Source organism: Notamacropus eugenii, chromosome 4 (genome assembly GCF_028372415.1).
Source record: "Notamacropus eugenii isolate mMacEug1 chromosome 4, mMacEug1.pri_v2, whole genome shotgun sequence".
NCBI lineage: Eukaryota > Metazoa > Chordata > Mammalia > Diprotodontia > Macropodidae > Notamacropus > Notamacropus eugenii.
Genome location: NC_092875.1, coordinates 476861492 through 476875603, shown reverse-complemented (window position 1 = coordinate 476875603; position 14112 = coordinate 476861492). Strand labels below are relative to the sequence as shown.

General features: G+C 43.7%; 1 protein-coding gene across 10 annotated transcripts in view; it reads left to right on the top strand.

The window, feature by feature from the left end:
• MAST4 (microtubule associated serine/threonine kinase family member 4) overlaps positions 1-6879 on the top strand; it is an 816735-nt gene extending 809856 nt beyond the window's left edge. For all 10 annotated transcript variants that reach the window (XM_072606465.1, XM_072606462.1, XM_072606463.1 and 7 more), the window contains one exon: positions 424-6879. In XM_072606465.1, coding sequence (XP_072462566.1) covers positions 424-4427 — 4004 coding nt within the window. In that variant the 3' untranslated portion in view covers positions 4428-6879. The remainder of the gene's footprint in view (positions 1-423) is intronic.
• The last annotated feature ends 7233 nt before the right edge of the window (positions 6880-14112 follow it).

Genomic DNA, 14112 nt, shown 5'->3' with positions numbered 1-14112 from the left:
GATTATGGGTTTGGAACACTAGACTTTTTTGATAAGTTGATCAGTTTTGTCAAACTTTTTTTTTTTCTCTTGTTAAAATCATAGCTGTGTGGGGAGGTAGGGGGGAGAGAATGCTGACAGTTTCTGATTGGCATTAATTGAGGGAAATTTCTTATTATATGGACATTATAGGTGATGGAAAAACAAAAGAAACTGATAAAAAATTGTCACTGATATAATGAACATTATAAAGCAACTAAGAATAAGGTATATCTTGGATATGAACAGATTTAGCTTAAAAACTGGAAAACAGATATTTAATTAGGATAGCTAAATCCTCAGCTAGTTCATTAATCACATACTCAGAATGCTCTGTAGAACAGAGACATGAAAAAGAAAGTGGACTTTCGGTTCTTACTGGGTCTTTGCTTTTTGTGCCTACAGGTACTAATTCCTCGCAGAGCAGCTCTCCAAGCTCCAGTGCCCCTAATTCTCCAGCTGGTTCTGGGCACATTAGGCCCAGCACTCTTCATGGCTTGGCCCCCAAACTCAGTGGACAAAGATACCGGTCAGGGAGACGTAAATCAGCCGGCAGCATTCCCCTTTCCCCACTGGCCAGGACGCCTTCTCCAACCCCACAACCCCCTTCTCCTCAGCGGTCACCGTCCCCCTTGCTGGGCCACTCCCTTGGCAATTCCAAGATTGTACAGGCCTTTCCCAGCAAAATGCATTCCCCACCCACCATCGTCAGACATATCGTGAGGCCCAAGAGTGCTGAGCCACCAAGGTCCCCCCTGCTCAAGAGAGTCCAGTCCGAAGAAAAGCTGTCCCCTTCCTACAGCAGTGACAAGAAGCATCTCTGTTCTCGGAAGCACAGCCTGGAGGTCACTCAAGAGGAAGTGCAGCGGGAGCAGTCTCCAAGGGATACGGTGCTCCAGAGCCTGGAGGAGAATGTGTGTGATGCTCCTTCGCTGACCCGAGCCAGGCCTGTGGAACAAGGCTGCCTAAAACGCCCCATCTCAAGGAAGTTGGGGAGGCAGGAGTCTGTGGACGAACTGGACAGAGAGAAACTGAAAGTCAAGGTGGTGACAAAGAAACAGGACTTCCCCGAGAAGCCGGAATCCTTGCAGAAAGCCCATGAGCCAGGCAGCGATTTGGAAAACCTCACAACCTTGCGGCTGGAAGACAGAGACAAGAAAGTGTATCAGAAGACTGTGGAGAGATCAAGTAACTTCGACAGCAGAGCAGCAGTGCAGGAGACCACACTGTTGTCATCCTTGTCGGTCAGCAGCCTGCTTCACAAGAACGCTGCCAGCGTGAAGTCCAGTGATGCTCTCCTGCCGGACGCCCAGGTGGCCAGCCACAGGCTTCCACTGAGCGAGCATAGCCTGAGCTCTCATGACTACAAAAGGCTGCCTGCCCCATGCCTGCTGCAAGACATGCTCACACACTCGACAGAGAGGCCAGCCAGTGGGAAAGGGGATGGGGCCGAGAAGACCAGCCAAGCCAAAGAATTCAGCAAGTATGAAAAATTTGATGGCAAGCTTACAAATATTGACTACCTTCGGAAGAAGATGTCCTTCGAGGAGAAAGATGACAGCCTTAGTTCAGTGTTGAAGCCCAAGCTGGCATCCAATGTGCATGAATGCCTTCAGTTGAATGCCACAAGGCCTATAAGTATGCAGCAGGATCCCACGCCCATCGCAGAGAGCCGCACGGTCATTGGCAGTGCCCACGGGGTTCAGATCACTTCAACAGCTTTCGTTCCTCTCAAGGCTCTGACTGGTCGAGGAGAAGGTGGGGTGGAAAAGTCAACCTTGATCCCTCCTGAGTCACCAGTCAGGAAAAGTCCATCAGAATACAAACTGGAAGGCAGGTCTGTCTCCTGCCTAAAGCCTATCGAGGGCACTCTAGACATTGCTTTATTATCAGGGCCTCAGGCTTCCAGAACAGAAGGGCCATCCCTGTCTTCTACAGAGACCCATCATCTCAGTAGTGACACGGGAGCTTTTGTGTCACCAGCTCTATCTGTAGGTTCCACAAAGGGTGAAATTGCCAGTCAGAAGGAGCCCCCAATGACTTGCATAAAGATGAATAAATCCTACCTTCTGGAACCCCGATTTCAGCAACCCAGCAAGGGATTTTCAAGCACACCAGCAGCCGCAGAACTGGAAAAGGAGAGAAAGGTCTCCCACTCAGCTATCAGAAACCACAGTCCCATCAGTGAAAGTAGTCATAAGAGAGATGAGCTTCCCACAAAGCGGCGGGACCACACTGCTGAGGCCAAACCCCTCATCCCCCCCAGTCAGAATGTCATGGCTAGCCCTAAACCAGTAGCACCCCCAGGGTTCCTCAGTCCTGACAGTAACCCTGGAAAAGAGAGGCAGAACCACAGGGAACCATCCGGAAAGTATCCAGTAACCTCGAGAAGCAATGAGCCGCTGACAGTAGTAAGGGCAGAGGTCGCCAGAGAATCTTTTATGGAGCATCTGTTGGCAGATGCTCCTAAAGTTAGCAGCTTTGGAAACAATGCTTCTGGGAGTCGACCCAGCCCAGACTTTCCCACTCAACCACGTGCAGTGGAGAAACTTAGGGGTCCTGGTGGGAAAGTTGATCCCAAAGAAGGTAAAGAAATAACTAAGCCACCCACCAGAGAGGATTTTCGCTCCTCCAGGAATCCTGGAGAGAGGGAGGTGAACAAACAGAAAACCAGCATGGAACTGAAACCTGAAGTTTCTCTCCCCAAAAGGTCTGGCCAGCTGCCAGGAGTCAGTAACACCAAGAATGAAAAAGCTTCCGGTTTTCCCTCTTTACAGAAAGATGGTCCCAAAGAAGTGGAAAGGAAAGACCCAACTTTTCAAAAACAGGTCAGCCTCCAGCCTTCACTGGCTTCCAAGGACCCCCCTGGCATGGCAACTCGGCAGCAGCTCAGTTCCCCGATTCCCCCTTCAGTTAGGGAGCCTGTCTCTAGGACCTGTGCATCGGAGGTGGCCTTGGGCCTTCCTGATACTCCTGTCAAGGCAGCCACAGCCCAGGTGGAAGGCAGTGGTCACAAGCTCAAGCCTGCACCTGAAGTCTGCCCTCCAAAGTCTAAACCCTCAGAAAAATTGGCAGCATCCCAGAAACAGTGTGCTGGAGCCACCAAGGAGAAAGAGGCTTCCCCACAAGTCCCCAGCAGTGCTTGCAAAGAGGGAAAAAGCACCAACAGAACTGTGCCGGAGACGTTTTCCTTCATCTCTGGCTCCCAAAGGAAATTGAACAATGAGGGTGTTCAGGGAGACAGAGCCCCTGACTCACAAAGTGGGCCAGCTCCTTCATGCCAAGTGGAGGGGGACACCACCCTTGACAACAAGTTGAAATCTCTAGGTAATAGCAACCCCACAGGGGTCCATTCACAGAAGCAGGACCCCACAGGCTTGATCGAGCTGGTAGAACAGAAACTTTCCACAGTCCCTGAAAAACAATCCTTACCCCTGAAGCACCCCAAGCCATCCACTGTGAAAGACAGTACCTCTCTGTGCAAACAGACTGACAAGAGCCCAAGTCCCTCAGCCACCTGCAAACAGACTGACAAGGGCCAAAGTCCCTCAGCCACCTGCAAACAGACTGACAAGGGCCCAAGTCCTTCAGCTACCTGCAAACAGACTGACAAGGGCCCAGGTCCCGTGGCCAGCATGGCAGACAAGAAGCCAGAAGGGAAAAAATGCACTGATGCACTTTATGTTCTACCTGACTGTGGGAATCTGGAACACAGTCTTTCATTGACGAGCTGTGAGGTCAAGGTTAAAGGTGGGGAAAAGGCAGCTGTAGCAGGGAAGAGCTTCTCAGAGCCCAAAGGGAAAGTCCTACCTTCACAGAAGCAGTTGATGGAAACCAGCAAACAGGGTGGGATGAAACGTTCTCCATCAGCCACTGGGCAGAGTTCCTTCCATTCAGCTGCCCACTCAGAGAAGACTCTGAGCTCCTCATCCAGTTTCCCTGAGTCTAAGTCAGGAGTCCTTGAGACCTCTGCAGTGGCTGGTGACACCCTCTTTGCCAAGACAAACGGGAGCCAGGCAGAACTGCCAGTCCCCAACACCAGGGACTTTAGGAAGCCAGGGTCTGGGGCAGATAACAGAACACAAATGACCAAGAGTGATTCGTTGCCATCCTTCAGTAGTACAGCAGCTTCCCTGGAGTCCCACCACCCTGATTCACCCCTCAGGGGAGACGTCAGAACCCTGGACAGGGCCCTCTCAACGACTACCACCCCAGGAGAAGTGAAAGGGAAGGAATCGATCCTGGCCCAAACTCTTGCTGCCAGGAAACAGAATGTTGGAAAAGACATTCCCAGGTCAGCTACCAACACTGACCGCCTCATTACCCCTTCTTCTGAAAAGGACTCTGTGGTACGCCAGCGACGAGGGAAAGAGAGTTTGCGCACCAGCCCCCACAAAAAGGCCTCCTAATGGGGCAGGACGCAGGAGGCAGCACTGTGGAGACTCAGATTGGACGGTGTGACTTTGTCCTGATGCCCCTCAGAAAACCAGCGCCAAATTGGACTGTTCGCCAGGCAGAGCTTTGGGAGGAGTAGGGTGGACAGGGAGATAGAGAGGACCTTTTTCCATATGCCTTCCCAATTGTAACCGGTAAAACTGTTACCATATAGTATTTGTACAAAAATACCTTTACAGTGGAGAGTTCTTGAGGAAAAAAGATGTTCTCTGTAAATACCTAGCCGTGTGTTTGGTTTTTGAATGTAGAATATACACTTTGCTGCTGATTGCCTTGTTTACTACAACTTTTTTTTAAACCAATTGTTGCTTTGCCACTTACTTACCATGATGTAGGAAAGAAGCAAAATGACTATAACTGGGCATATGCCCTCACACACATACACACGAAACACAGACAATAGTTCGAGGCTACATTTTTACATGTTTAAGTATTCTAAGTGTTAAAGGCAAAAGAACATCGTCAGTACAGCAGTTCGTGAATTTTTATGTGTATTTTTAATCAGATTTTGATAGTACTGTATCTGGCTACCTATATTTCCAGATCTAATTTAAGATGTAACTTGATCACCGCATTGAAAATCTGCCTCAATTAGGATAGGCCTGGACTCATTGGGCCTTCTATTTTTATTTCCTGAATGTCCTAGCAAGGCCTTTTGATCCTGGGTCCACTGTCTGAAAGACCAGTCGTTCACTTTTGGTCCATCGGTGTGTGTCTTGGACCTCCACCTCACATGGCGCTGGGACTATAAATACCCATCAGCTTAATTTCTGCTGTAATCCTTTCATTTTTTTCTTTCAGCTCTTAAACTCAGGCCTTTATGCTGTACGTCTTATGTATAAGAAGCACATACGTTGTAGTCCCATGTCAGCCCTGCTCTTGTATAAGAAGAAAGATGACTTAAACCCCCCAAATACCTAGGTTTGAGTAATCACTTTCACAAATCGTAGAGCTTTTTTCAAGTTTGACATTTTTTGGCAAAAAAGGAAAACGTGATTTTAGCGTCATGTCATAAATAGAGATAACCAGGACGTCAGATCCATTTTAATCCATAGCAGGGGCCTTATGTTATAGATGAAGCTTGCTGTTTTTAGCAAGGAATCCTGGGTTTCACATTCGTCTCTAAATGCATTGGATAGCTCCATACATTTCATAACATGATCTCTTTATTTGTATGCAAAAAGAAAATACTGTATTATGAATAAAAAGAAGCATTTTTGTAACAAAGAGACCTGTTGGAGCTATTTGGTGCTTGAATGTGACTGTACTTTTTACTTTTGCTAAGCCTTATTTAAATTTTGTATACTGTGGAACATGTAGAATTTGTCAGATAATTTTAGTGCTGATGTACTTTGTTTTGTTCTTTTTTGGTTTTTTTTTTTTTTGGTTTTTTTGAGGAAAAAGCACTTGATGAAACAAGTCCTAAGGCACTAAGGGAAAACTGACACAGAGAAGTATTTTGAAGATGCTTGGGATCGATATCACAATATTTTGCTTTTTCTCCCTTTTAAGCATATGCCCAACAAGAAGTAATCAAGTGCCCTATTCCCAAGGGGGATTTTTTAGTTTTTTCAGGTGATATGAATCATTGTTCTAAGCACAGTATAATCTTGTGACTCTGACATGGTTTTGGCCAGGTTGTGAGCCACGCTCCTAAAACAAAAGTGTGAGCCAATTGGTTTCTTGGGTTTTGTCTCATTCTAATGAATTGCTAAAGGAAAGGAAAAGAACCACTCTCCCTCCCCCTGATTTTTCATAGGGCATGGACATTTCCTGTCTCCCCTTTGACACTTATAAAGGAAATAAACATTTTTCCATTTTTTACTGGTTTTGAATCCTGGTCTCAGCATTTACAGTATATATCTGTGTTTGGCGATCAGAGCCCCAGTACTGATGCACGCAGACATCGTGATGCTTCGATCGAGGAGGTATTTCATAGTTTACAGCCCTCACATTTTAACTGTCCTGTTGTTTCCTTTAAAGCACAATTAGCTGCTTGTTTACAATGATATCCTTTATATGTATATTTTGTATAGTGTGTTATCATTTCTGCCAAATCTGGTTTTGCATTTTGGATGAGTCATGAGTACAATAGGGTTGTGTTCATGTAATACCTGTTTGTTGGTGTGAAACTCTCTGATCAGCTGGTAGAAATCCTCCTGCTAACTGTGTTCTATCTGGTCAGTCTCTGTGTGATTGTAAGATGTGCTCCTTGGTAGTACTCCCAGCTGTAGATTTACCAGCTTAAAAAAAAAAAGTTTGTTAGGTTTTGTGCAATAAAGTGTTTGCAGTCTGATTTTCTGGAAGAAATTCCCTATGGATGTCATAATTGTTGTATATTGAACACATATTTATACTTATGCAGTTGCATAACATTGAAATAAAAATTTAGCATGAAAAGAGAAAGCCTGGCAGGTTCTTACCCTCTCCTCCGTCTTCGTCCTCTCCACTCCTCACCCTTACCTCAAGAAAAGAAAGTTGTTAAATGTAGTTCGAAGATTCTAGAAGCTGTAGGATTCCGTAAATTTGTTTTGTCAAGAGCAGTAAGGCTAGCAAAAGAACAAACTAGCCAAGAAATGACTCATTGTGACATTTGTTTAAATTCCCCACACAATTCATTTTCTGAGAACAAGGCAGGAGAATTCCAAGACGAAATAATACACTCCTGGTTATGGTCAGTTTTAGTGTTATGAGAACGCTTGCATAGGTCGTACCCTTCTTAAAGACAATCTATGCTCCTGGGAATAATTGTGGTACTCACCCTTTTGTGGTGTTTGTGATATGCAGAATAGGAGTTTACCAATTATATTACAGACATATTCAGAACATACCTCATGAAGCTGATGTCACCATCCACTAACCAATCATCAGGCATTTTATTAAGCTCCTACTGTGTACCAGGGATTGTTCAATGTGCTGAAAATACAGGATCTTACATTCCTATAGAATGATCCAATGTGAACATATAGAAGTGTATTTTTTTTTAAATTCAAGGAAATTTGGGGGGAGTCACTAGTAGCTGAGGGAGGGAGAGGATTGAGAAAGGTTTCAAGTAGTGTTTCAGCTGAACTTTAGAAGAAAAATAAGGATTCTTAAGGAAAGAGGTGAAGAGGTGAACTTCAGGTGTGGGGTAAAGACCATCTGCACAAAGACAAGGAAAAGGGAGATGAGGTGTGTGTTAGGAACAGTGAGAAAGCCACTGGACTGGACTGGAAGAGTGTGTGAAGGGAAGTAAATAATTGAGGAATCATTTCGTCAGATTTTGAAAGGAAGCTTGCAGGTCATCTAACCAACGCGTCATTTTGGAAATGTATAGTGTAAGAGGTAGAGAGGATCCAAAGTCTGAACCGTTGATGCCAAATCCATGATTTTTTCCAACAAAGAAATCCTTTTCCAAGAAGTCAGCGTTTGTGCTTTTTAAAATTAGTGTTTACCTTAGTTTTTAGGTAATGAAGAGTCAGGCAAAAAGCTAGGAAAGTCTGGATTCACATCTATCCTGTAGTCCTTCTTCACTTTGTGTCAGGGGGCAAGGTGTAGCCTCTCAGTCTGCCCACTAATTCTGTAACACTAAGTTACCCAGAATGCACTGATTTGCATTGGGAGAGAGGGTGTTTCCCCATCTGAATACCATAAGCAAATGAAATCACAGGTTCAGTCCTTAGCTTTTTAGATGAAGAAAGATTTCAACAGGAAACAAAAATTATTTAAAACCTTTTAGGAAAGAGAATAAGGGCATGTATTAAAGGAAGGATATGTTTATCAAGCTCTTAATATATGCCACTGTGCTAAGCTCTTTACAGAAAATCTCTTTTGAGACAATAATCCTGAGAAGTAGGTGCTATTGTGATCCCCATCTTACAGTTGAGGAAACTGAGGCGAGCTGAGGTTAAGTGACTTGTCCAGGGTTACACAACTAGTTAGTGTCAACAGCTGGATTTGAATTCAGGTGTTTTGTTTTTTAACTCCAGGCCTATTTCTCTATCCACTACACAAGGTCTTTTAGATGAAGCCTGGATTTAAAGGACCTCAAAATGTCATCTATAATATTATTCTGTACATTATATATTTATATTATTATAATATATGTATTTTGTAAATGTGTTATATGTAACATAATAATAATGATATTAATAACTTCCATATGTTGTGAACCCATTTTTATCCAGACCACATTGACCAGTTTGTGGGATTCCCACAGTAATCCTGTCAGGAAGAGAGTGTATCTGTTACGTCTCTTATTTTCCAAGTGAGGAAAGTGAAGTGCACCATGGCTTGGTTAACTCAATATTCATGCTAGATCATCGAACTCCACCCAAAATGATAATAACATTAATTGCTAGCATTTATGTAATGCCTTAAGGTGTGTAAAGCACTTACAAACATCTCATTTTGTCCTGACAACAGCTCTGAGAGGTATTGATAGCCCCATTTTGCCGTTTAAGAAACTGAGACAAATAGAGCCTCAGTGACTTGCCCAGGGTCACACAGCTATTCCATGTCTGAGGCCGGATCTGGAATTAGATCTACCTGACGACAGACCCATAGCTCTATCCATCCACTACTCATCTGCTAAGAAACATAAATACTTTTAAGTTAGAGAAGTCAATCTTCTGCAAGCAGACCTGCGGTTTTCTTGCATCTTACGGCCAGCTAACTTATTAACCTGGAAGAAGACAGCTTTGATTTTATGTTGAAAGGGAAAGGAGGCTAGATGTAGGATATGGTTCAATTTACAAAAAAAAAATTATGGCCAACTTTTAAAGAATTCATCTGTTCCACAGATGATTTGAGCCAGCATCTAGGGAGCAACTGATTTTTTTTTATGAGTAAATTCAGAAAAATTGGTTTAAAGTTTTGTGATCTTTTCCAAAAGTAATAAAAGATAGCTTTGCCAAATCTTGGTAGAAATATTGTTTTATATCAATTAACTTTTTCGTGAATATTTACTACTATGGTGGGGTATCCTTGAAGAGCTGGTCCCAGAGCCGGTCAAACGTGGATTGAAGTCCATTCTCTGACGTAATGACTAGACAAGTCACTTAACCTTTAGTGCCCACAGGTAAATTTTAAAAAATTTTGGCAGAAAAGATGCTGATCTGCATTGGTCCAGGAAGTTTCCTCATCAGTGATAGCCTATTAAATCAGAAGCTAAAATTTAATAATGATTGTTTGGAGGCTATACTTAAATGAAAATGTTGCATTTAAAATTAAACTATTATCTTAGAATTTTTGATGCTTTTACTAATAAACATCCCTGTCCAAGGTACAGTGGGAAGATCAAGCAAATAGACGGCAGAAGACCTGAGTTCAAAGTCCGTCCTCACTGTGCATATGGCACTTTTCTCAGTGTCGGGTTCCTCATTTGTAAAATGAAGGGGCTGAGCTAAATGACTCAGGTCCTCTTACAGTCTGACCAAGGCAGTGAGTCTCTGACCTTTAGGGCTGTGACACATTTTCTTTTCCCCTAGATTAAATGTACAGGACCCTAATCTGGTTTCCTTAACTACATATAAATTTTTCAGAGGCAGGAACTATATTTTAAAGCATGGGCAGCTAGGTGACACCAGGCCTGGGGTCAAGAAGACCTGAGTTCAAATTTGACCTCAGGCACTTACTAGCTGTGTGCCTGGGGGCAAGTCATTTCACCCTGTGTGCCTCAGTTTTCTGATCTGTAAAATGAACTGGAGAAGGACATGGCAAACTCCTCCAGTATCTTTGCCGAGAAAACCCCAAATGGAGTCACAAATGACTGAAAACAACATTTTAAAGCAATGGCAACCAAAGGAAGCTTTCATGTGAAAGCTTTTTAGCGTATTCCAATCCAGCTTCCAGGAGCATATAGCAGGTGATTTCAAAGACAGGTCAAGTCAGAGAAGCTGACTGGAGCGGAAGGTAGTCTGCCCTGTTCACATGTATGCTCACACATGGCCATGAATTTCATTAGGTTTCTCACATTCAGAGCTGGACTGGACACCCCTAGAGTGTCAACAAACATGTTCAGAGACAAAGCACTAAGGCTCCCTTTGACTGTGGGATCACTTCAAAGGAAGATCCAGATCATATTGTGAAAATCCCAACACATCTAGTTTCCTATTCCCTTATAACTGGGCCATTAAAATCCTTCTTGGTTTTAAATTGAGAATTTGTGGATGGTTGAAGAACCGTCAGCCAAGAAAACTCATCATTCTGAGTAACAGTATTCCTTCTAATTAATCAACAGGCAATTACCCATCTAATACATTTGGTTCATAGCACAAAAGGAACATGAGAGAGCAGAGCTATATTAATTATAGAAATTTGCTGCCTGATGTGTAGACCAGACATTGAGGAACATGGGAGGGTTCTTCTATCTGCACTGTGCTTGTTGACCTGACACTGGGGCCCAGATCAACTTTACATGGACTGCTTTTCTTTACTCCTGTTATGATCACCATTGAAGTCAATCCAAGGAGACAAAGGTGGCTCAATGCATGGAGAGCTGGACCTGGAGTCAGGAGTTCAAATCCTGCCTCAGACTATGTGTCTGTGTATGCCTGGGCAATTACTTAACATGTCTGCCTCAGTTTTGTCATTTGTAAAATTGTATAAAAGTACCACCCACCTCAGGGTTTTTATGAGGATCAAAATTAATAATGTATCTAAAGCAGTTTGCAAAATTTAAGGTGTTATATAAAAGCTACCATCATCATCGTCATTACACATCTTTAAATAGCATGACGATATTGGCAGCCCTTCCTAGCATTTGACATTGCTTCTGCCAAACACCCTAAACCTTCTATGAGGATCTTCTCCCAGAGTTTACAAGTTCATACTCTTCCTCCCACAACCTAGCCCAAGGGAAAGAATTATTATAATATATTAGCGTTCCCCACTCTTTGGCTATATGGATAGTTGAGGTTTCAGGGGGGAAAACTCAGTGTATGTAGCACCGTAGGAAAAGGTATTGGATCTGAAATCGTGGGACCGGGGCTCAAACATTTTTATAACATTGAAGAAGCCTCTTAACCTCATTGGGCCTCAATGAGGGGGGGTTGGACAGGATGACTGATGAGATCCTTTCCCCTCTGAATCTATGATCCCATGAATCCCCTGCCCTCAACTTATTACTCAAACACTATCAAGGTGGTGGCACAGTGGATAGTGTGCCAGGCTTAGTCTTGAAGGCTTTCTGAGTCCAAATCTGGCCTCAGACACTGACTGTTTCAACCTGAACAAGTCACTTGACCTTGTTTGCCTCAGTTTCTTCATCTGTAAAATGGGCTGGAGAAGGAAATGGCAAACCACTCCAGTATCTTTGCCACATGGAGTCACAGAGTCAGACAGGACCCGGCAACAACCACCTCAAGATGGCAGAATCATATATTTAGTGTTGGAAAGGACCTTGGAGGTCATTTCAATTCCATTTTACAAATAAGGTCATTTAGGCCCAGGGAAGGTAAGTGACTTCCCCAGTATCTCTCACATAAGTAGTAGGATTTGAACACAGATCTGCTAACTAAATCCACTGTTCTTGCCTCTGCACTTTCTGTAAGGAAGGGGTACTGTCCTTTAAAAGAACAGGAGGCAGTTCAAGGTGGGCTCTAGGGTCTCTCTAAGGAGGATTCCTGGGCCCGAGGTGGCCCTCAATCACACCTGCCAGCTCACCCCAGCCCTTCCCATCCGAGGGACCCATGGCAGCTGGCAGTAGCTCCCTTCTCCTCCTCTGGTTAATGTGTTTATCTCTCGTGGGCTTAGCAGGGTACCTCTTGGCTCACACTAGGCTTTGCTACTTTATGCATATTTGATAACCAGTGTGGCCTTAGGTTCAAATCCATTGACTCTTTGGTCACCCCAGGCATTTCTACAGGCAAATGGGACTCATTAGCCACAGAACCTCCGAGGAAATACACAGCTGCGGCCCCAGGGAGCTTTGGAACAATACATCCAAAGGAACAAAATCACCATATCTTATTTATAACATCACTAGGTGATCTTAGAAAGCAATCTCTGTACTATAAATTTCTGACTGTATAATCTATGCCTTTCACTGCTTTGCATGAAAGCCCTTCAGAGAGGTAATTTGTTTCCGAGGCTGAAGGCCTGCCTAGCTGTACGTTTTGACATGCCACCCAGGGTCAGACCTGACTTCCAATGGTTTGAAATGTCAGTCTGTTCATGGAAATGGATGGGAGGGGAATCTGTTGCGTACAATTACTAATTATGGCCCCATACATATTTGTTGTTCCCCACCAGGAAAAAAATTATTAATGCCACCATAAACTGAGAAACCTTTCATAAATATTCATCGGACATATCAGACAGGACTCTTGGGAGATGACGGGGCCTCTGTGGGCTGAAGGATGCTGATGTCTCCAGACCCTGAAGCAGGCACCTGGCCTTTCCAAAGCCTTCATATGTCACACTGGCTTCACCATGTCCTAGGGTCCTAAGCTGTCTACTACCAATCCCTAGTCTACCATTTCTGTCCTCTAGATTATACATACAGTGATAAACGACGTTCTTCAGAAGTCATTCATGAAATAGAGAGGCCCCTGTCCAGCTTGGGTCTCGAGGCACCACTGTGGCTGGGCCCCCCACAGTCCCCTTCTCCTTGGGAAATGTTCATCCATAAAAGCACATGCCTGGAAAAATGTATTTGAACATACAGAGCACCATTTTTACCAACCCTGAGTGGGAGGAAAAAATTTCACAACTGATGGTTTCTTTATTTTTTTAATTTTTATATAAATTGGCACTTCTCTGATTTGATTTCAGCATAAATACATGCTGTATACCTGCAATGCCTCTGTTGTGAGTGAGTGTGAATACCAGTTTGGGTTGAGACAGGGGAGTGGCAGGAGAAGGTATGAGGCTGGATGAATTAGATGGAAATCTTTGATTGAAGAGAAATTCCTTTTGTGCAGGTCTCAGGACAGTGCAATGTAAACCTGTGGCCAGGATGTCGTTCCTTGTGCCAAGTGGAGGATGAAATGATCCACAGATGACTTAAAGGAACAGAGGAAGAGACTCACTGAAAAGGTTTAAAAGGTTAGGGTTAGGGTCTCTAGTGACCTTAAAGATTACTGAGAGTCACCAACTTGAATCATTTGCTACAAAACTATTTATCTTTTTTTTAAAGCACCCAAGCACACGAGATAGCCACAGAATTCTAGGAGAGAATGAAATATGTTTTGCACTTCAGTGAATATGAGCTTTCCTTATGAATAAGGTGGATTTGAATTAGAAAAGCAGGTTTTTTTTTTTTTAACAACTTCAGACTACATAGCAAAAGTTTGTAAAGTGCATGGCCAGAGTGGGGACTAGTAGATTGGAGAACTGGATTTAGAGCCCACTAGACCCAGGTTCAAGTCCTGTTTAAGACAGTTATTAACTGCATGACCCTGTGCAAATCATTAAACTTCTCTGGGCATCAGTTCCCCCATCTGTAAAATGAGTGGGTTGAGCTTTATGGCTTCCAAGTTCCCTTTCAGCTCTAAACCTTTGATCCCATCGTCTTGCACTGGAGTTAAGGGTTATTTGTGGGGGTCTCAGTATAGATGTCTTTTTTGTGAACATTTTTTTGGTTTCAAATTCTTGCCCTTCCTAAAACCCCTCCTTCATCCATTGAAAGGGTAAGCAAAATAATACCCATTACACATG